Here is a 24,630-nt window from a genome sequence, read left to right on the forward strand (position 1 = left end):
TGCAACCGCTCGTTCAGTCATCCATTTCTCTATTCCCACTGATTACATTGTGTAAGTATCTGATCTTGGCTTTATATATTTTTTGCTCTTTTACGTGTGTTTCTGCCTCTATTGCATCTTAGTCACTAGACCTGTGTTGGTTCATTCTTTAGTTTAATGCACTAGGATGCTTTGATCAATAGATATTAGGTTTAGGTTTCCACATTACTGGTTCTAAATCCAGTTCATATGTAGGAAGACTCAAATATGGTCTTTTTCTGAGTTTTTAAATTTTTGAGGACCTATCTTGCACACCAAGATATTGGGTACAAAATCTGGGTTTTAAAGAATGCACGATTCTAAAAAATATCATCTTTTTAATAACCGCCATGTTTTTTCCCTGATATTTCGGGATTTCCCACAACATGTCCACCTTCTTTCCTTTCGGTAAAAGACACGCTCTGAGATTGGCCTCATCCTTTGGATCGAGCTTGCCTTGTAGCCTCGATCATTCGAGCTTAGGTATTATTTCTCATTATTTCTTGCTCGCTTGGCCCTCACCCTTTTGCTTTCTTGTTAGATGCTGCAGAATTCGGGAAAGTGGTGGGGGTCAAAGCTCGCGATTCCTTATTCACCAATAACTCCAAGCCCGGAGTCTCCTTTTACTCGGAACCAGTGTTTAATTCGACAGCACAAACTGAGGCGTGAGCAAGAGGACACTCAAGATCACTTCCGACGTCAGATAAACGAGGTCGAAGAAGGGAAAAGGAAAATACTAAGGGTCGCCCTTCACCCGGATCCTGATACCGAGCCTAGACCGATTCCCCTCGACCCTAAGCTTAGAGTGACAGTTGCCTTCAAACCAGGTGATCTGTAGTTTTCACTGATGGGGGAACCCTCCACTTCGCAGCTGAGGAGGGAATTCTTCGAGGCCAAGCACTACTGGAGCTCGGTCACGTCGCTAGGACAGATATCTGATATTCTGGCCCTTCACGGCTTAGGGATGTCGGGCTTGCTTAGGTGCCGAGCTCCGACTGCCCACGAGCGGAGCTGCCGTGCTCCGGGAGATGGAAACCCTGACAGCAGACTGAGGTATGCGGCTTGGAGCCAGGAGCACATGAAGGCAGGAGTTATCCTTCTGTTGAAGTCCTTCTTTAAAGGCTTCTTGGACTATGTTGGGCTAGCTCCCTTCTAGCTCAATACCAACTCTTATAGGGTTCTGTCGGCCCTAAGGTCGCTTTACCACGAGCTGAAGTGGGAAGGGCCCTCGCCTGTAGAGATCTTATATCTCTTTTGTTTGAAAAGTAATCCCTCCCGAGCTCGGGGAGGAGATGGCATCTACTATCTCTCGAGATATCCCAAGGAGAAGAAGATGTTCGAGGATCTTCCTAATCATCCTCCTGACTTCAAGAAGGCCTTCTTCTGGAGAGATGGCCTAGCCCCGTCTCGATACTACTCGTTCAGACGGATTCGTAAGTACCTCAACCTATTTCTTTTATGTGCTCAAACTTTGTTTTTAGTCCCGTACTTAGTTGAAATGCATTTGCTTTTCCAGCCAACTATCATCGCCCTGCTCCCACCGATGAGATGAAGGAGCATAGAGAGACTCTGCTCCAACTCCCTTACGGCAGGAGATCCTTCTCCTATCTCCTGGACGAAGACAAGCTTCGAGCATGTGAGCTCTTAGGGGAAGATCAGTTTACATCGGATTGGTCCAATAAGAAATACACCCGATGGGTGCTCGTTCCTTTGCCAACCGACAACCTCCCCCCGAGAAGAGATGCGAGGCCCCCATCTCTAGCCCGTCATAGAAGTCCACAATCGGGGAATGAGGCCAACGATGAGGCCTCGAGCTCGGGCTCCGATGAGTAAGGTACAGTCATCCTTAGCTCGAATATGTGGTCTCCGTCACTGCTAAAACATAAACCCGATAGGTTAGTTTTGTGTAAAGACGATAGGAACCATTTCTATGTATGGTCTTGGGTAGATGATAAGGTTCATAGGTTTGATAGTTGGCTCGGGACATACGACACCATGTATAGCTTGAATGAGGTGTGGGATGGAGTAGTCGTTCATTATGGAACTAATGACTATAGGGACCTTTCGAGATTGACTTCCACCTATAGGGAAGGCACTCCCCCAGCCTCTTCTGAAGATAGAGGGATTTCTTGGTCGCCGAGCACGAGCTCAGGGGAGAGTTCCAGTTAGGTTTTTCTTTACTTGTTCTTTATTCTTTGTCTGTTAGTACCATGCTAAATCTTTATTTGTGTAGGTGCCATGGATTCCGACCTTGATGCCGTGCTCGCTAGTGGCGAGGGGGACTCAAAAGAGTAAGCGCCCAAGAGGCTCGCGGAGGTCGGACCGACCCTCCAAAGTCCTCAAGCGCACTAAGAAGACTCCACCAGCTCCGACTACTGCGAGCACAGCCGAGGACCCGACTGCCCAGGTCAACGCATTCATCTCAACCGCTTCTTTCGCGCTTCCCCCGGTCAAAGTCCACCCAGTACTCGGCCCACCCCCGAAGAAGCCCTCAACTTCCAAGTCACATATGTTGTCGATCCGACCTCATGTTGATGAGTTCGCGATTGACAATGCTGCTGGTGCCCACGGGGCTATACTTGGTTCGGACATCCTGTCTCGGGTGGGTCAGAGCCTTGGTGGTTTCGACGCTGAGCATTGGGAGTTTTTGAATAAAGCTCGGGACTGCAATACTCTTTATGACAAGAGTATTGAGCTTATTGCCGAGGTAAATTTTCACAACTTACTTTTAATTGTTTATGTGCCTTAGCGTATGTTCTAATTCAATCTCTTTGTGTGTCAGGCTCTTGTTGTCTCAGCTCAGCTTAATTATAAGCTGACCAACGAGGTGCACTCGAGCATGTCTTTGGCCCAAGGGTCGAAGGATCTTCAGCTTAAGATGGCTGATGAGCTCAAGGCTGCGAAGATAGAGGTCGAGGCTAAGACAGCCGAGCTTGAAAAGGCGAATGCTCGGCTTGCCGAGCTGGAGAAGGCTAATGCCAAGCTTGAGGAGGAGAAGGCCGCCACTTTCAAGATAATCGAGAATTAAAAGGCTCGTCTCCTTGCCGAGTTCAAAGAGAAGAAGGACAAGGCGGTTGATCTAGCCATGTATAGGATCTGGGCCAGCAACGCTGACCTCGACACTAGCTTCCTAGGCTCTTTCGAGGCAGGATTTGTGGCCAAATGGCAGGCTCGGCTTGAAGTGGAGGAGGCTCCTCGGGAGACTCAGAAGGGTAGTCATGCTATTCGTTCTGGAGAGTTTAGTGTTGCTGATGCTGAGAAGGCTAAGGAGACTGCTCCTTCATAAATCTTACCTCGGGGCTGCGTCCCTTTATTTTTGTAATTGTTTTAATTTATGCCCGTAGGGCCAATTTCTCTTTCTTTTAATATATATGCTTTACATTTCTCGGTACGAAATATTTTGCACATCTTATATTAAAGAGTCGTATATGCTTGTTTAATCATACAAACATAGTTTGGATTTAAGCTCGAGGTTCAATGCATTCATGCACAGTTTGCTCGAATTATCCGCTTCCAATCTCGTTATTTATCAAGGTCGAATATTACTTTAACCATGCACCCGAAAGTACTTGTATGGTGTGTAATGCAAACGGTTTAGTTATACCTTACTTTTTAGCTACTTTTTCTCGTCCTCGGTTATCTCTCCGAGGTTATGAGGTCGAAACTATTGTTTTGCAAGATACTCCAGCCTCGGTCTCGGCTTATCCGAAGTGGGTTATGCTCCAACTTACTGCCGATTAGTTTTAGCTGGTTTGTTCCAAACCTATTAAGGTTGTGTTAGGTTTGTAATCCACACACTTACATTTTAATATAGTTTGGTTATATCCAAACTGTCTTAGCTCGCGTATTTGGTTATGTCCAAATACTTGTATGTTTTTTTTTATGTTTGATAGCTTGGTTACATCCAAACTGTCTTAGCTCGCGCATTTGGTTATATCCAAACACTTGTACGTTTTTTTTTTATGCTTAATAGCTTGGTTACATCCAAACTATCTTAGCTCGTGCATTTGGTTATATCCAAACACTTGTACGTTTTTTTTTATGCTTGATAGCTTGGTTACATCCAAACTATCTTAGCTCGCACATTTGGTTATATCCAAACACTTGCATGTATTTCGTATATGTTATTTTATTTTTCAAGCTGATGGTATATATACCAATGATGCCCCCTTAATATCCTATGAATGTGACCATAGGTTATTAAATTAAGAGAGATTGCAAAAAAAAAATGAAAAAACATAACATATTAAACGAAATAAATCTTTATTTGGAAAAATCCAAAAATAGACAAAACAGTACAGATAAACAAGCATGGTTATAGGCAACATCCTTCCTATACTATTGATAGTAAGGTCATAGGTGTTAGCCATTCCATGCTCGCAGTACTAGACTTCCATCCAATCTCGCCAACTTGTAAACACCGGGTTGGATGACTAACTCTATCTGGTAAGGTCCTTCCCAATTTGGCCCAAGCACACCAGCTGCTGGATCTCGCGTTGCCAAGAATACACGCCTTAGCACTAAGTCTCCCACACCGAATTTTCAATCCCGAACCCTTTTGTTGAAGTACTTGGTAGCTCGCTGTTGGTATGCAGCATTTTTTAGCTGAGCTTCATTCCTTCTTTCTTCAATCAGGTCAAGAGTTTCTTCGAGCTGAGTGTGGTTCGAGGCTTGATCTTAAGCGAGGGCTTGAATTGTGGGAATTTCAACCTCAACTGGCAACATAGCCTCGCAACCGTATGCCAGAGAGAACGGGGTATGTCCTGTCGATGTTCGGGCCGTAGTCCTATATCCCCATAGGACTTGGGGCAAATCTTCGGGCCATCGTCCTTTTGCTTCTTCCAACTTTTTCTTCAGCGAACTCTTTAGAGTTTTGTTTACAGCTTCAACTTGGCCATTCGCCTGGGGATGGGCTACTGACGAAAAACTCTTTATTATTCCATTTTTTTTGAAAAAGTTGGTAAACAGATCGCTGTCGAACTACGTTTCGTTGTCGGATACAATTTTCCTCGGCATCCTGTATCGACATATGATATTCTTCACTACAATGTCAAGGACTATTTTGGAGGTTATAGTTGCTAACGGTTCAGCTTCTGTCCACTTCGTGAAGTAATCTACGACGACTACCGCGTACTTCACCCCGCCCTTGCCAGTTGGGAGAGAGCCTATGAGGTCGATTCCCCATACCACAAATGGCCATGGGGAGGTCATCATAGTCAGCTCGGACGGTGGAGCTTGAGGAATTGTGGCGAATCGCTGGCACTTATCACACTTCTTTACGTACTCAAAAGAATCTGACTTGATGGTAGGCCAGAAATATCCTTGGCGTATGATTTTCTTGAACAAGCTATGCCCCCCAGTATGGTCTCCACATAACCCTTCGTGAATTTCTTCAATGATTTTCTTGGCTTCGGGTGGAGTCAGACACTGAAGTAATGGCATGGAATATCCTATTCTATACAACCTTCCATCCATAATGGTGTAACGGGGGATTTGATACATCAACTTTCGAGCCTGGTTCCAATCTTTCGAAAGGACGCCGGTCTCGAGATATTCGACTATCGAAGTCATCCAGGTAGGCTCGGAATCAATCATACACACGTCTTCCGGCTCTGGCTCGTTAATACTAGGTGCCGAGAGATGTTCAATTGGTACGATATTTAGCTCATCATTCTCGGTGGAGGTAACGAGTCGAGCTAAAGCGTCCACATTCGAGTTTTGTTCTCGGGGGACCTGTTCTATTGCATAGAAATCGAAGTGTTCCAATGTTGATTTTTCCTTTTTTAAGTAAGCTGCCATTCTTGTACCGCGGGCCTGATACTCTCCCAAAATTTGGTTAACCACTAGCTGGGAGTCGCTGTAGCAATGTATTGCTTTAGCATTGAGCTCCTTGGCTATGTGAAGTCCCGCCAGTAAAGCCTCATATTCGGCCTCGTTATTTGATGCGTTGAAGTCAAATCTCAAGGCAGAATGAAATCAGCTTCCTGCAGGAGTGATCAAAATTACTCCTACCCCCGATCCATTTTCATTAGATGACCCATCAACTTAAAGTTTCCACAGCTCGTGGGCCGGGGTTATAACTTCATCACTGGTCATGCCAGTACATTCCACTATGAAGTCTGCCAAGGCTTGTGCCCTAATGGTCGTCCTTGGATGATAGGTGATCTCGAATTGCCCGAGTTCAACTGCCCATTTAAGAAGTTGACCTGAAGCTTCTGGCTTAGACAAGACTTGTCTTAGTGGTTGATCAGTTAGTACATGGATCGGGTGCGCTTGAAAGTAGGGCCGAAGTTTCTGAGATGAGTGAATTAAGCTGAGAGCTAGCTTTTCCATCAAGGGATATCTCGACTCTGCCCCTAGTAACCTTTTACTAACGTAATATACAGGCCTTTGCACCTTATTTTCCTCTCGTACGAGCACTGCACTTATGGCGGGCTCGGTAGTGGCAAGATATAAGTACATCACTTCTCTCATAATAGGTTTTGATAAGATAGGGGGTTCTGCAAGGTGTTTCTTAAGCTCCTGGAAGGCCAACTCGCATTCTTCCGTCCATTCAAATTTCTTGCCTCCCCTCAACAGGTTGAAAAACGGAAGACAACGGTCTGTAGATTTCGAGATAAACCTACTTAGTGTCGCCATTCTGCCGGTCAAACTCTGGACATCTTTGTATTTTCGAGGTGAGGGCATATCGATCAGGGCCTGGATCTTGTCTGGGTTAGCTTCCATTCCTCAAGCATTTACAATGAAACCCAGGAATTTTCCTGAAGATACTCCAAAGAAGCATTTCTGAGGGTTAAGCTTCATGTTATATTTCCGGAGCACCACAAAGCATTCTTCGAGATCATCAACATGGTTATCGTTAAGTTGAGACTTGACTAACATGTCGTCAACATAAACTTCCATGTTGTTCCCTATTTGCTCTGAGAAAATCATGTTCACGAGCCGCTGGTATGTGGCTCCAGCATTTTTGAGCCCGAATGGCATGACGTTATAATAGTATAACCCTTTATCTGTTATGAAGCTCGTATGTTCCTGGTCGGGGGCATGCATGGCAATCTGGTTATATCCAGAATAGGCATCCATGAATGACATTAGTCCATGCCCTGCCGTGGCATCCACGAGCTGGTCAATCTGTGGTAAAGGAAAGCAGTCCTTTGGACAGGCCTTGTTGAGGTCCGAGTAGTCAATGCAGGTTCGCCATACCCCATTGGGCTTTGGGACCAGTACCGAATTGGCTACCCAATCAGGGTAAAAAGCATCCCTAATGAATCAGTTTGCTTTTAACCTGTCGACTTCCTCTTTCAGTGCCTTTTTTCTATCGTTGTCCAGTTGTCTTCGCTTTTGTTGCTTCGGTGGGAAGCTTTTATCGATATTTAGCGCGTGGCTCACTATATTCGGACTTATTCCTACCATGTCCGAATGTGACCACGCAAAGACATCCTGGTTTTTCTTCAAAAAGAAAATTAATTGTTATTTAGTTTCTTCTCGTAGATGTTTCCCGACCTTTACCATTTTCGAGGGATCTGATTCTTCGAGCATGATTTCTTCGAGCTCTTCTAATGGTTCGAGATCAGCTTTTTCTTCCACTCTTGGATCGATCTCTTCATCTATCTCCAAGACCGTCCCGTACTTATTTTGGATAATGATGAGTGCTTGTTCGCTCGCCTGTTTATTTCCTCTTACGGAAATTCTATAGCATTCCCTTCCGGCTAGCTGGTCTCCCTTCAGCATCCCGATGCCACTAGAAGTCGGGAACTTGATGGACAGATGCCTTACAGACGAGACTGCCCCCAGCCCTACTAGGGCGGGTCTCCCGAGCAGCACGTTGTAGGCCGATGGTAGGTCCACTACTACAAACTCCATCATCTTGGTTACTGAGACTGGGTAGTCTCCCAAGGTTACCAGGAGTTCGATGGACCCCATACAGGCAATCCCTTCTACTAAAAAACCGTACAAGGTCATTGCACATGCTTTTAGGCCTCGAAGCGCGAGTCCCATCTTTTCTAAGGTGGCCTTATAGAGAATGTTCACTGAGCTCCCATTATCTATGAGAACTCGGTGAACTCTCTTATTCGCGAGCTAGAGAGTGATGACCAGTGGGTCATTGTGGGGAAACTGAACATGGGACGCGTCGTCCTCAGTAAAGGTTATCGGCTGAGATTCAATCTTTTGGCATTTTGGAGCTCTAGGTTCGGGTTCATAAGGAGACCCGTCCCCAGTTTTTAGCTCGTTCACATATCGCTTTTGGGAATTCCTGCCCATCCCTGCGAGATGAGGCCCGCCCGAGATGGTTATCACATCTTCTCCATCAATTGGAGGGGGCCTATCTTCTTCCCTTGCTCTGGAATTATTGTTTTGAGCAGGTTGCGGTGCAGCTGCCCTCTGGCTAGTAGAAGCCTAATTATTACTCTGGTTTTTGACATACTGTCTGAAATAGCCTCTCGAGATCAATCCTTCAATCTCATCCTTCAACTGCCTGAATTCATCAGTAGTGTGACCAGTGTCTCTGTGAAATCGACAGTACTTATTGGAGTCCCTCTTGGACTTCTGATTTCTCATGGGGTCTGGGCGCCTGAAAGGGACCTGGTTTTCATTAGCCAGGTATATATTCTCCCGAGACTCGTTGAGCTCGGTGTACACTTTGTACACGGAGAAATACCTTTCCCTCTTCTTCTTCTTTCCCCCTTCTACCTCGGGGTCACTCTCTTCGTTCTTCTTTCTTTTTGAAGGGTTTTCTGCAAGAGGCTTTGAAACTGGTGGGTTCGCCGAGGTTGAGGCAGAGTTTACGTTTATCGTTGTAGTTACGGGCTGAGAAGTCATATTCAGTGTTGACCTCGCCTCCTCTACATTGACAAACCTCTGAGCTCGCTTATTAAACTCGGTTAAGGACCTCACTAGTTTTCTCTGCATATCGTCCCAGAGAGGACTCCCCGGCATTACTCCAACTTGGACAGCCATTAGATGACCGCTGCCATCCACATTTCGAGCTCGGGCAACTTCCAAATTAAACCTCGTAAGGTAGCTTTTCAATGTCTCGCTTGGCTGTTGCCAAACGTTGGTTAGAGTTGATGCCTCGGGTCTTACCCCAATCATGGCTCTGAACTGTTTCTTGAAATCCTTTGATAACTGATCCCAAGAAGTGATCGAATGTATTTTATATTTTTCGAACCAGCTTTTTGCTGGTCCTGTAAGCGATGCTGGAAATAACATGCATCTGAGCTCGTAACCCACATTACTTACTCTCATTAAGGTATTAAATGTACTCAGATGGCTGTACGGGTCGGACTTCCCCTCAAAAGGCGGGACATGAGGGATTCGAAACCCTTGAGGAAACGGAGTGTTGGAAATATGGGGAGCGAATGGCTCGAGCTCCTCGTCAGAATCCTCATCTCGACTCCGACCTCGCTCATTTTGCAGGAGCCTAAAGGCCTTTTCCAGTTGATCAATTCTTTCTTGAACCGGGTCTGCAAGGGATCTCGCCTGAAATTGGCTATCATTGATCACAATTCTAGGCTCGTGCCTTCGCAGGGGATCTTTGCGCCCATTTAGGCGATCTCTCAGGTCCGAGTTCGATGAATTACTGCTACCCCGATTCTGATTCAGATGTTCCCGCAGGTCGCAGCGGTTCCTATGGTTTCCAATATTTCCTCGACCTTGATCATACACGCTGACTGATCTAGTGTCTCCTGAATCATCACTGGCAAGGCTCGTTGCATGATTATTCCGAGATGGATCTCTTTCATGCTGCCTCGTCTCCGCAGTGCGAGACCGAGACACCTGACTTCTTGTAGGCTGGGCACCTCTCCGTTCCATGAAGGCTTCTCTATTTCCTTGTTTCCTCCCTGCACACCTTTCCTCATCACCTCGAACTGGCTGAGCATTCCTGCGAGGCGGTGAAGGGTATCTTATAGGCGATGGAGGGAATCATATGGGTGAGGGTGGCTGCCACCCATTTCGAGGCCTAGACGGTCCTGAGTTCGCCCGTGTTGGGTCGCTAACATTCTGCGTGTTACCAGGGATTTGAGTCCGAGCCTCTGTAGGGACTCAGTTATTCTCAGTTCCCTCTGGTACCTCCGCAGTTGAATTAACCGGAGCCCTAGCTCGAGTACTTCTTCGGGGTCTCGAGGGAGCGAATTGCTTTGCCGGTGCCGGAGGTTGCTCTGGTCTCCTTGTGGCATCATTTTTTCGAGGTCGTCCACGAGGCCTGTGAGGAGGAACATGCACGTCCCTCGGAGGTGGGGCTTGGTTCTCACGCGGAGGTGGGGGCTAAGCCGCCTGGGCCTCCGCAGCTAACCTAGCCAATTCCTCGTTTCACTTATTGGCCTCGGCCAACTGTTTTTTCAGCTGTCGATTTTCAAGTTCCACAATGGGGACGTACCGTTCATTATTATAGTACATGTCCTCATCCCTTGGGACTGGAGGTCCCCGAGAATCGGAGGACTCGCTTCTCTCTTCAGTCTCTGGATTTACCATTGGATGCTTCCCAGGGCGTCTTGGATAGTTTTCTTCAGGAATATTTTGATCATTCGCGGCCATAGCTGTTCAGGGATCGTACTGCTTAAGGCTCTCAATAAAAGCACCAAACTGTTGACGCCGTTTTTTGTCAACTTAAAATGTAGAGCACGTAAACAGTAAAAACTATGGCAAGAATAATACAGTAAAACAATGAGAGTTTTTTACGTGGTTCAGCAGTTAACTCTGCCTAGTCCATGAGTCTTTTTTATTAGAACTTAGGAAATTTCTGGAAATTCTTCAGGGATGAATTCTTCAGAAATTCTCTCCAGATCACAAAATTTCGGTCATTTACAAAGGTACATGACTTCTCTATTTATAGAGGAGATCTCATAATACAATCCCACACGTTTCAGGAAGCTATTCTGTTCATTAATAAATTTAATGACTTTAAAGTTTGTAACTCCTACATACAAGGAAACGTCCCCTGAAGACCAGGGGGCGCATAACTGACTAGTTAATATCCCTTTATTGTAGGGAAGTTACAACAATAAATATCTCTTGAATGCATGGACTGCGTCTCCTCAGGTGGCCTATTAAGCCGTTCGAGATCAGCAATCAGCATCATGCCAGTCTGGGTCTCTGAGTGAATTACAAGTTGTATTACTTTCCCAAGACCAGCTCGAAGTGGGTAAATACCACTGAGGCCGCCTTACTCCGAGCTCGTACTCATGCCAAGCTCGATCCACTTGATCCGAGGCTGCCCAACAATGGATACACTCCGATGTTCCGTTTTCGAGCTTATATCGACTTCGAGGCTACCTATCTTCGAGGTTGCCACCTGCCTCGAGGAGTTGGCGTCTAGATTACGAACATGTATTTTATCTATCGCGAGCTCACACCTGATGGATCCAACTTTCGAGGTCACAACCTCAAGTCTCGAAATCTGGGTGTAACAGTAATATAAAAATAATATAAAAAAACAAATAAGCTAAAAAAATAATAATCAAATTACAAACATACCATTCCAAATTAATAAAACTTGATTAAGAGTAAAACTTTGACATAAACCAACTTTTATACAAAAATGTGGGAAAATAAACTCATAAAAGTGAAAATTCTTTAAAAAAAAGGTCATATTTTTACACACCCTATTAAAAATCTCATATAAATGTAATTTAGTAAAAGTTCAATGTATATATATTTTTACAAGTATATGTTTAAAATATCATTAAAACTAAAAAAAATATAAAATTGTATATACCCAATATTTTATTATATTTTACACTTATTTTAATTAATATATTCATGTGTTTTTATTAAGTTTTTATGAATGTTATATAATTTTTTTAAATAAATAAATAATATTATATATAAAAAAAGAATGACATAAATATATTAAAAGAAAAATTAAAGCAAAACATTGTTAATGGTTTTTAAAAAAAATAACATTTTAGATCACAAACTACATATCCTATATAAACATTCATGATATTACTCAAATCACACATCAATGATTGGATATTAAACATGTTTATTCTTGATAGAAGATAACTGTTATTTTAATTGCTTATTTAGTTACGCAGCCATACTATTTGTAGACATACGATACTTTTATATTATGTATTTATTATGCATTATATATTATTGTAATATTAATATTTTATAATATATTAATTTATATTAATATAATTACTCAATATAGAGTTTTGTATTAAATATTATTGTACTAATAATGTTTTATAATATTTGAATTTATATTAATATTGTAGCTCAAACCCTGCAAGGGTCTAGTGCGTGATAAAAACCCTATATATGGTGACATGAAGTTTTATGGTGTCATCCAATAAATATGGGAACTTGATAACCGTGAATTTAACATGTCGATGTTCAAGTGTGAGTGGGTGGATAACAAACATGGTGTGGAAAAAGAAAAGTTAGACTTCATTAAAGTTTATTTGAATAAAATAGGACATAAAGAAGACTCATTTATAATGGCAACTCAAGCCAAACAAGTGTTCTACGTTGATGATCCTACTTCATCAAGATGGTCAATAGTGCTTGCTTCACAACCAAGATACAAAGTGGACGACGACGATCAATGTGACTTCGGTGAATTACAAACTTCTGAAAAAGAGTGTGGTAATATCCTTGAGTTTGAGGGAGTTGAAGCAATTATTGGGCCATAAGACGGTGATGGAATCTGGATTGTAAGATTTCAATTTTTTTAATGACATAACATATTATCTTTTACTTTAAATTTACAATATTAATCTTAAAATTTTGTCACACTTATAACGTTTCCTATGTTGTAATATATTTTGTATTTCCTATGTTGATAGGATCATGGACCCATTTGATGATCATCTTGAGGAGCACTTAGAGGTTGATCCCAACAACCAGGTTGATATTGATTGCATGGATGTACCAACCGGTGTTGATTCCATGGATACTCATGACCACGAGGAAGGGGATAATGGTGAAGAGAACGCAGAAGGTAAAAGAAAGACACATAAGCGTACACGAGGCATAGTGCAATTGGCAAAGATTATAGCAGATTAAATAAAAGGAATCAAACGCCATTTGAGGTTCAACAGCCGAGGGCAATCGATCGAGACCCCAAACAGAGAGCTTCCGTGTTATTTAGGAATCCAAGCTAAAACAATGGTGCCAATTAACATAGACAATTGGCGCAATGTTCCTCAATCAGTATTGGATAGCTTATGGAAAGATGTCTAATGTAAGACACTTCACAATGTTTTGAAATAAATTAATGAATATTTTATCATTTTCTTTTGCTTTCTAATATTTCTTAAATAATGTGAAGCTAGCTTTCCACCTAAATGAGAAGATGCAAGAATATATTATGAGCTCAGTTGGTACTAAGTGGAGACATTTCAAAAGTAATTTGAACAAGAAATTTGTAGTCCCTTACGTTGACGACCCAAGTCTATTAGAAGCAGACCCTCATATTCTCGATAAACCTCCACCACGCTATCATATATAAGAAACACATTGGAAATAATTTGTCAAGAAAATGACATCCAAAGATTTTCAAGTTGTTAGAAAATTACAACAAGACCATTGTAATCATTTACAGTACTTTCATAGGACTTCACGCCATAGCTATACTGAATTGGAAATTGATTTAGTAAGTAAACATATAGAATGATTTATGTCTAATTTTATATTTTCTTCATTTAATCTTTAAATTAACACAATTCTATTATATGCAGCAAGCTAAATAGGGCACAACTCAGCTGATAGATTGCTCTATACTCTGGAAGAAGGCTAGAAATGATTCTTCTAGTAACTATGCCACCTAGCATGACAAGATTATAAATCCTATTTGTTTTACTAATTATATGAATATGAATTCAAATATTATAAAATATAAAATATTATTATTATTATTTTTATAATATTTAATACAAGACTAGATATTTAATACTTATATTAATACATAATTTTAATTTTTATTAAAAAAAGTATCATTTATGCTTAAAATTATATTATATATACAATATATTTTAAAAAAAATTATAAACAATGTTTTGGTTTTATTTTTTATTTAATATGTTTATGCCATTATTTTATATATAATATTGTTTATTTATTTAAAATTTATATGACAATGATACAAATTTAATAAAAATAATTAATAAATTCTATAAATAAAATTAAGTAAACGTGCATTGTACATTGCTTGTATCTAGTATTATTATAATAATGATATTTTATAACATTTGAATTTATATTAATATAATTACTAAATATTTAGTCTAGCAAAATTTTATAAAAATTAGGGTTATATATTATTGTTGACGTCGTTTTTCGTGAACTTAATTATGTAGAACAATTAAACAGGAAGAAAAGAAAAGAAAGATATTTTTACGTGGTTCGGCACTTAAAATCTGCCTACGTCCACTAGTCACTTTTATTAACTTGTCTATGTTAAAGCTTCAGGAAAGTCCAATTTCATAGAGCGTTTTTCAGTACAGAGTTGCGTGTGAGTACAAATGACCAAATCCAGACTATATATAGACTTGGTTACAAGAATATCTTCCCACAAGTTTAGGGAAGTTACAACATATATTCAAATATAAATTCAAATGAATATTTGAATAATAATAATAATAATAATAATAATACAACTTAAATGCATTATTTAAATGAAGATCCCATAAAAAAAAAAATAGGGATTCAATACACGGTTTAACCCAATCCCAAAGAAATAGGAATTTCCTAACATCTTTTCCGTGGGTATGTTAAATGCGTCTTCGAGCTTAAACACTGCTTCAATGCACTTTCGAGATCATGTAATTTCGAGCTCACTCTTTCAGTTGTTTCCACCTGATTAGTGCTCAAAAATATCATTTTATTAGTCTTAAAGTTTAAAATTAATTAAGTTTTAATTAATATTTTCATGGATATATTGTAATATATTTTATATTTAAAAATATTAATTTTAATTTAATTTGTGTTTAATTTTTAGGAAATAAAATGTATTTTGACACAAACAAAAAGAAAGAATAAATAAAGAATTATAATTGAAGAAATGATAAAAAGTGGCATTTTTTAAGGTGACTTAGGCCCAAAACCGACCCCAAATAGCCCAGGCCCAAGCCTTCAGCAGTGCCCACGTGTCCAAGCCGAGCTACGAAGCCAAGTCGAGCTGCTGAGGCGAGCCGTTTGACGCCTGCCACCTGATGCGCCTGCCCTGTAGGTCCCACCAGCTACCACTTCCTCTTGACACGGTCCCACGCCGTCTGACCGCCTGGCATGCCTGCCTACCGAGCCAACAAGCTGATACCACGTCGCCCAGCTGTCCCCCACGGCCCAACACCACTTGTCCCACTTCCATCAGTTTTTGTAGCCACTTTCCCACTATTTTGTACATGATTTTACACATTTTGAGTCATATTTTCACTATAAATAGAGAGCCAAATGCAGGGAAAAAATCATCAGATTTTAGAGTGAAAAAATACACTTTGTTGTTTTGTTGTTTTTCTTATTTCTAGCTTAGTTTTGCTTGTTTTAGGTGAGAAAAATGAGTGAACTATTCTTTAAATATTTGTGAGGTTAGAGTGTAGTTGTTTTACTTCTCATTAGCAATAGTGATATTGATTCTTCTTATGCTTCATTTCCAAATCTCATTAATTATTTTGTTTCTCAACTTCTAATTTCTTTTCTAAAGTTATTTAGCATCTTTTACATAAGTTCAATCATGCTTTTCTTATGTAACTTAGATTGTTAATTTATTTTAGTATATTTGTTATATTGTATGTCTTTTACTGCATTCCGCCAGTGATATTTTGTTGCTCTTGGATATATAATATCATATACTATGAAATTAGGAGTTAGATTCAATTTAATCTCGATTAATTAATTAGTGCTTTTAACATATACATCTTTCAGTTGCAATTAATGGTGTAGAATTGCAACTGTGTTTTGAATTAATTTCAATATTAGATTAGGATTTACAGCACTGCATCTCTACCTTACCATGCTCTTTATCTGATCAATTTCTCTAATCTATCATTTTAATTTCACAAAATTCATCTATTCAATTCCATTACTTTATTTTTATCTTTAACTTTACTAATCTAATATTTAGTTGTGTTTGCCTCTTTGTGGATACAACATAGCTTGTTTACTACTTCGACCGCTTAGGAGTTTATTGGGCGATATCTCCACCTCATTGCTCGACTAGTTTTCGAACTCATCCTTTTGGGAGGAGACTTCTGCCTTCGAGCCTACAAGTCATGCTCATGTGCTGATGACGTGGCTCTGGAACTTCATGTTTATTTGTGCAAGTATAATGTCAATACTTGTTAACTTCGAGCTTACAACTTACGGACCTATATTTCGAGACTATTTATTTAATATCGAAATTTGAGTTTAACAATCATTATAATAATATTTTATAATATTTTAATTTATATTGATATAATTATTAAATATCTAGTCTTGTACTATATATTGTTATAATAATAATATTTAAATTTATATTAATATAATTGATAAATATCTAATTTAATATTAAATATTATTATAATAATAATATTTTATAAAATTTAAATTTATATTAATATAATTAATAAATATCTAATGTTGTTTTATAATATTTAAATTTATTATATTTAATTAAATATTTAAAATATTTCGTTAAAGTTAAATAGACAAACTATTAAAACAAAAACAAAAAAATTCTAGAATATAAAAGTGATATTTATTTTGTCTCTATTGTCCAAAATTCACTCACAAAAATGGGCTAACATACAAATTTCATCATCAACACCAACAACAAAAGAATATTATTTTGCGAATGAAATTCCGTTTTTTTAAGATTACCAACTTAATTATTTAAATTAAATAATTAATTGTTAAACTATTACAGAAATGTTTGAACAGACACCAGATATGTTTAAACAGTTTGTGACCAGAAGATAAAAACGAACATAAAGTAAAGAACACACGAATTTTTACGTGGTATCAGCAATCTTTGCAGATTGCTACTAGTCCACGAGGCCACGCCCAGAGAATGAAATTTATTAGAAGAATATATAAATGATTACAAAACCAAATTGACTTATACAAATAAAGACTCCCTCTTGAATTTGTCGCAACTGTTGTAATCTAAACTTCTAATCAAATTTCTGAAGTGCTAAGATCTTGAACTCCCTTCAAATCATAACACTTGCACTTTTCCTCCCGAAAAGTGACTCACGAACAAGACTTCTCCCGAAGCTTGATGACCAATGTCCAAGTGTGTTCAACCTGCACAATTAACACAAAGAAAACAATACAGAAGTACACTGTAATAAACCACTAAGAACTTGCTGGACTCAAGTTCTTCACATAATAAAAAGTCTCTCTAAAAACTTGAAAAATATTTGGAAAGTAATACCCAAGAGAGATTATCAAAAACCAACGACTTAAGGATGATTATATACTGTTTAGAATCCCTTTAGGTCGTGGAAAACAAATCAGGAATCAAACAGCCAATAAATGGAAAATCTTCCAAAACAGGAAAATCAGAATCTGTTCAAACAGACTCGCAATCCGTTCAAACAGATTCATTGAACCTGGACAGATTTTCAACCCAGTTTCCTTACATAAATAAGGAAACAATATATCCTTTATTATTGCAAGCTGTACACGATTTCTGGGTAACCAATTCAAATAAATAAATAATAATTTTCCAATTCAAGAAAAAGATATTCTTTTATAGGAAAATATATATATTTATTTTATTAACACATAAAATAAAAATCTGAACATTACAAAACAAGTAACTACCCATTTTCGAAATTCACCACAAAATATTTCAAAAGAGGAAACTACTAATTTCGAAAATATCATTTTAATTAATTTTGTCATAATTATCAAAAATGCCAATAAAGGATTTTCCAACGAATGTGACTACCATTATAAAATGCTGTCATTTTGGTAAATTCCGCTACCTTTTCATTAAATAAAGAGAGTTTTTGCATGTGGAATCTAAAAAATTGGCCTCTTTTATAAGTCACTAAAAATCTCATCTTGCCAGTAGTTTATTAGACATAGATAGAGACTGACTGAGGCTCACTGTATCTTTCTTCCTAGCCATGAAACTTCAACAAATTTTGACTATTGGAACTGTGATGCAACTAACCATGAATGAATGATTCTCCAGTGCTTCCAAATATGGCTGTAACATTATCTCAGTGTAACTACTACTTCTACTACCACCACTCCATAGCTCCAAGAAAAGTTCCCACAACAACACGATTGAACGATTCCAAACCCAAAGAAGGCTCCGTCGTCGTTGTTAATAATAACCCAAGAGCTTTGAAACCTTATCGTTTTGGTAGAAAGAACTCAAGGACTTTACAGACCTCAATCGAGCAACCTCAAGATTTGTCGCTCACGCACGCTCTTCGAACTCGCATCGATTCTGGGCACATGAGGGATGCGCTTTCTATGTTCGAGAAAATAAACCATTCTGATGCCTATACTTGGAATCTTATGATTCGAGGGTTTGTGGATAATGGGTTTTTCTGGGAAGCCATTTGTTTTTATCGTAGAATGGGAAGTGAAGGGGTTCCAGCCGATAAGTTCACCTACCCAATTGTTATCAAGGCATGTGGTGCTTCGCTTTCGTTAGAAGAGGGAGAAAAGGCTCATGGGAAGTTGTTTAAGATTGGGTTGGATTCAGATATTTGCGTTTGTAATTCGCTCATTTCTATGTATTGTAAGCTTGGTTTTATTCGGTGTGCAGAGAAAGTGTTTGAAGAAATGTCTGTCAAGGACTTAGTATCTTGGAACTCTTTGATTAGTGGATATGTTATCGTTGGGGATGGTAGAAGCTCTCTGGCACGTTTCTTGGACATGCAAGTGCTTGGAATGAAGCCGGACAGGTTTAGCATGATCAGTTCTATTAATGCTTGTTCTATAGAGGTTTTTATCCGAAGTGGGAAAGAGATTCATAGCCAGGTTCTCAAATGTGGGTTTGAATTAGATATTATGGTTCAGACTTCCCTTCTTGACATGTACAGCAAGTGTGGAAGGGTGGACCTTGCAGAGAGATTGTTTCATGAGATTTCTCTTAGAAATAATGTGGTTTGGAATGCAATGATTGGTGGGTATGTTCTGAATTCACGACCTTTGGAGTCATTTGCATGCTTGAGAAAGATGCGAGAAGCTGATAACTTGAATCCTGATGTTATTACATTTGTAAACTTGCTCCCATCATGTGCACAGTTAGGAGCTTTCTTGGTCGGTAAATCGATTCATGGTTATGCCATTAGAAAAGGGTTTCTCCCTCATATTGTTTTGGAAACAGCTTTGATTGATCTCTATGGGGCCTTTGGCAAGCCAAAATTAGCAGTGTATATATTTGATCGAATGACAGAAAAGGGTTTGATAACATGGAATTCCATGATTGCTACTTTTGCGCAAAATGGGTGGAATACGGAAGCATTAAAACTATTTCAAGAACTTTTGAATAAGCCTCTCATACCAGATGCTATTACTATTGCAAGTGTGGTACCAGCTTATTCTGAAGAATCATCACTCAGAGAGGGAAAGCAAATTCACGGTTATATCTCAAAATTTGAACACCATAAAAATTCATATATCTTGAATTCACTTGTCTACATGTATGCTAAATGTGGTGAACTACAAACTGCCCGAGAAATTTTCAATGGGATTACCCATAGGGATGTGAGTTCATGGAACACTATTATCATGGCTTATGCCATTCATGGATTTGGAAAAGAATCGATTGAGTTGTTCTCTATGATGAGAGACCAGGAAATCAAACCTAATTACAGCACCTTTGTTTCCTTGTTAACATCTTGCAGCATATCTGGTATGGTCTATGAGGGTTGGAAGTTCTACAACTCAATGAAAACAGATTACAAGATTGATAGTGGAATAGAGCACTATGGCTGTATCCTTGATCTTCTCGGCCGAGCAGGCGATTTTGACCGAGCCAAGAGTTTTATCGAAAAAATGCCGTTGGCACCGACAGCCAGAATCTGGGGATCATTACTTACTGCTAGTAGAAACCATAGAAATATTGAGCTTGCTGAACTTGCTGCAGAACAAATTTTTCGCATGGAACATGATAATACTGGTTGTTATGTTTTGCTTTCTAATTTGTATTCTGAAGTTGGAAGATGGGATGATGTAGAGCGGATCCAATCTCTCATGGAACAAAGAGGATTAAGAAAAACTGTTGGGTGCAGCCTTGTTGAGACCAAATATAGGACTCACAAGTTCATCAATGAAGATAGGTCACACGTTGAAACTGACATGATCTACCATGTCTTAGGTATACTCTTGAGAAAGATAGAAGAAAACAAAAGTGCTCATGGCTGCATCACCAAGTTCAGGCCACTAGACTTGAAGAATAAAAGATCAAACTCCCCAGATTATCACAGCGTAAGATTAGCAACCTGTTTTGGGTTGATCACTACAAAGGTTGGAAGCCCAGTTCTTGTACGGAAGAACACAAGAGTTTGTAGAGATTGCCACGGTGCTATAAAGAAGATCTCAATGATCACCAAAAGAGAGATAATAGTAGGGGATTCTAAGGTTTTCCACCATTTCAGAGATGGTGATTGCTCATGTGGTAATTATTGGTGAACATGATGAACACCTATACATATTACATGTTGTATCAATTAAATGTCTACTAGAAAAAAAATGTTAAATCATCCTTGCAAAGAAGTCTTGTGAACATATACAATGATAATTTTAGGCGAAAAATGGACTTTTCAGAATCGATCCGTGGTGTAAGAATGATAGAAGAAATAGTACTGAAGATAAGCGACAAATAAAAAATAAGTAATGATAGGAACATACAAATATTGTGTAGTATAGTTAAAAATAATGTGGTCCTATAAAATTAAATATATTTATTTGTGTCTAGTAACACTCAGTAACAAAAATTGCTTAATTGGAAAACGTAGACAAAAAAAAACTGAAAAATATATTTTCCACTTATAGACACAAAAAAAAAACTGAAAAATATATTTTCCACTTATAGACACACAAAAAAATTGAAAAATATTTTTTTCCACTTATAGACTGATCATCATTTGTTTCTTAAAAAAGAAAGAAAGCGTGTAGTATCTTGATTGTGTTAATGAAAGTCAAACTGATAAGTTTGAGAATATGGATAATATCATCCTACTCAAAGGCCAATTCCAATGAGAAATGAGTTGGCATTGTTTGGCTTTAATTTAAAAGCACTTGATAATAAATTCAATATGCTATAACATATTTTAATTAATTAGTTGAAAATATGAATAAAATAATCAAAATAAAAGTTTCATTAAATTCAAAATAATTTATTTTATTTTATTAAAAAAAAAACATTTTATTTTAGAGAAATAGACGAATACTTTACTTTTTTAACGGCATAATGTGACATTTTAGGTCAACTCCAACCCAACTTCAAAACAGTATATATATATGATGATACTCCCTCCAACCCAACTCCATATTATATCTCATTTAGCTGTTTGTGAACATTGACATAGAATATATACTGTGCACTGTTCACACGACAAAATAACTTTTTTTTTCTTATTTTAATATATAGATATATATTATATCTTTTTTTTTTAAATATATTCTTTTAGTATAAATTTTAGTATTGTGGTTGGAATAAAAAAAATATAGTGCTAAAATTCTTTAGTTTTGATATTGGTACAACACCATATATGATGTTATGGATCGTAGTTACCCTCACCATAACATAATACTATTACTTAAGCAGCTTCTTCTACTTTATAAAATGAAAATTCAGCATAATGTGAATACTATTACTTAATATTAAAATCTACGTAACACCATTGATGTAAGGGAACCTTAACTCAACAAAACTAGAGTATATTATTATAGTATTTTATGAGTGTTAATTCATCATCATCACTTTTCAAGAGTCTACAAGTAAAAGAGCCCTAGCCAGTAGCCAACCGCACATCCCACTAGACTTATCCAAAAATCCTATAAAGCAAATTACTTTTCTTGGGTCTATTAGATAACGGCAAAGCTACTTAATTTAAGTTTAGAATATGATATTTTCTAAAAAAATAAAATTATATCACACTATTTTTTTAATTTGTAAGTATTTATCATAAATATGATATATCTATAAAAAAAATGACCAAAGAATAAATGCAAAGTGATGGGAGTTGGTTCAATATAATTGGGAGTCCAGAGATAGAAAATCATCTCCATTCTTCACTTTCAGTATTTCTAACAAAGTACTAAATTATTGATGTATTACTCAAATATAACTTATTTTACAAAAAATTTATTGTAACGGTGCGTGTACCAAATTTGGCATATGCTAAAAATTTAATTAAACTTAATACATAATATAACATGATATATATTTTATATTGTCATAAATATTATATTTATTTATTTATATATTATTTTTATTATTTTAGTATTATTTTTATCGATATACTTCTTACCTTTTACAAGAGAGTGTCACTATTTACACAATTTATGCATCACTAGTATAAATTGTATTTTTTTTTTTTAGGGGAGTATAAATTGCAATTGATTTAGTAATTTATAGGTTAGAATTGGCTACAAATTGGCACGTGAAAAGGCTAGTTGTACAAGAGAAGAGTAAGAAACTGAAAGTCAACATCTCTTTTCATGAATCATATGTTCCCAATAGTCACAAAATATTCTATTCAATCCAATTCAGAACCCAAAAATTAAATAAATAAATAAAAATGTCTATACAATTAAACACAATCACCCCAAAAATCACTATTTACCCTTTTTTTTTTTAAGTATCTATCTTGAGTCTTGATATCTACCAGTCAAAACTCAACGACTTTCCGAAAATGCCCCTTAACTCTCAGTGAACTTTCTCATCGTTTCCATCTCATCTTCTTCAACTTCATCGTTTTGAACCCCCAAAGCCTCCCTTACCGTCTCCAAAAAGACGTCGCCCAGCCCCTCAAAGCAACCCCACGCGCCACCGCACAAACACTTCTCCTTTAGCTTCCCCAGCAGCCCCTTGCTCTCAATCTCCGGCCTAATCGACATCGGCTGGAGATAAGCCATAGCCGCGTGCTTAACCAGAGGATTCTTGATTGGAATTTCGTGCCAGCTTGAAGTAGGCGTCGGAGACATAATCGCCGGAGACGACGAAGACGATGGCAGAAGGTCCTTCAGGCTCGTGTACTCTACGAAGTGTCCGGTAACCGTAGCCGTCGCCATCTCTATGTCCGGAATCTGTAACTCCGGAGTTTTGAACCCGTTGAATGGGAGATTGAGAGAATGAGGACTTGAGATTGATTTTCGCGGCGGTGACGAGTAGTCCGTACCTGAAAAATCCTTAGTTTTGGCGGCTGCTTCCATGGCCGTCAAATAGAAGAAAAAATCAACAATTAATCATAAAAAAAATAAATTATATTTAGAGTTAAATAAAGAAGAAGGACTAATTTGGTTTTCTTTTGCAGGACAAACATTGGATGATTTTCTCGGAAAGATGGAGAGAAAGAGAATATATATTTTTAGGTAATATATTTTTATTCACACAAATTCAAATAATACTAGCAACAATAGTGATATGTGAATTTGGTTATGCAACACGTGGAAAATATTTTCATTTTTAGTTATTTATTTTTAGGAAATATTATATATTATGATGTTACTTGATTGAGGGTTCTCGATCTAAGTCCTTTATTATTATGATTTTATAGTATGATATCTATATAATATTGTTCTTGTTGTATTATATATGTTATTGTTATTTGACTCTCTCTCTCTCTTTTTTTTTTCTTTTTCTTTTTCTTTTTTTAATGGGGACTAAAAAATAAGTGATGAAGAATTATTATAGAAAACGATTTATCAACTTGTATAATGAAAATTAAATAAGTAAGATAAGATAAGACAAAGATGATGGTTGAAGATGAAGATATGATTGCCAAAATGTTGACATCTCTTGTGTATGGACTATCGACTATTGAGATGAGATCTATTCTTACCACTTTCACAGGCGATTGATTACGGTCACTGCAGAGAAGAATACAAATCAGAGAAAACACTATCTGAATTGAATCAATTGTTCACCCATATACTTCTGTATATTTATAGGTAAAACTTACGGCTAATTTGAATAGACTTAAGATTATTTTGAATTCAAATTATAAGATTTTATACTATCTTATAAGTAAGTGAATCATATTTGTTCAATTACAAAGATGAAAAATATCTAAATTAATATATATAAATATATTCAAATTTAAAATACAATTAAAACAATATTTATAGATAATTTAGAAGATATTTGACTATTTGTGACTCAACTAGTACTTAGGGTTATGATTAGTTCACGATTAAAAAACTGTATTTTCAAAAAGTGTGATTTTAAAATGGAAATCTAGATTTAGTGATTGAAAACATGTTTATGAAATTGTGATTGGTTCATGTAAACCGTTTTTTAGTTTTAAAAAACATAATTTGTGATTGGTAAAATATTCAAAAATATAACAAAAACAAAATATGTAATTGGTAGAGCTAAATTTAAAAAATATTTTATATGATATAACATAAACATAATTAAATGGTTTATGATATTAAATTTGAATTTGCCAACAAATTTAGTTAAATAAAATTTAAAATTAGTGCATTGAT

At 37.6% G+C, this 24,630-nt stretch overlaps 2 protein-coding genes across 2 annotated transcripts; one reads left to right on the plus strand and one right to left on the minus strand.

Annotated features, from left to right (window-relative positions):
• The first annotated feature begins 17,963 nt into the window (after positions 1-17,963).
• LOC133787681 (pentatricopeptide repeat-containing protein At4g35130, chloroplastic) lies at positions 17,964-20,675 on the plus strand. Its single transcript, XM_062225563.1, has one exon. The coding sequence runs from the start codon at positions 18,133-18,135 to the stop codon at positions 20,602-20,604; it is 2,472 nt and encodes an 823-aa protein (XP_062081547.1). The 5' UTR covers positions 17,964-18,132; the 3' UTR covers positions 20,605-20,675.
• Positions 20,676-22,609: 1,934 nt separating this feature from the next.
• On the minus strand, positions 22,610-23,504 carry LOC133787698 (uncharacterized). Its single transcript, XM_062225564.1, has one exon. The coding sequence runs from the start codon at positions 23,350-23,352 to the stop codon at positions 22,840-22,842; it is 513 nt and encodes a 170-aa protein (XP_062081548.1). The 5' UTR covers positions 23,353-23,504; the 3' UTR covers positions 22,610-22,839.
• Between the last annotated feature and the right edge of the window lie 1,126 nt (positions 23,505-24,630).

Source organism: Humulus lupulus, chromosome 1, assembly GCF_963169125.1.
Source record: "Humulus lupulus chromosome 1, drHumLupu1.1, whole genome shotgun sequence".
Classification (NCBI taxonomy): Eukaryota; Viridiplantae; Streptophyta; class Magnoliopsida; order Rosales; family Cannabaceae; genus Humulus; species Humulus lupulus.

Excerpts from the sequence above, each read along its gene's own strand:
- LOC133787681 (XM_062225563.1), top strand. The coding sequence starts at position 18,133 with ATGAATGATTCTCCAGTGCTTCCAAATATGGCTGTAACATTATCTCAG.
- LOC133787698 (XM_062225564.1), bottom strand. The coding sequence starts at position 23,352 with ATGGAAGCAGCCGCCAAAACTAAGGATTTTTCAGGTACGGACTACTCG.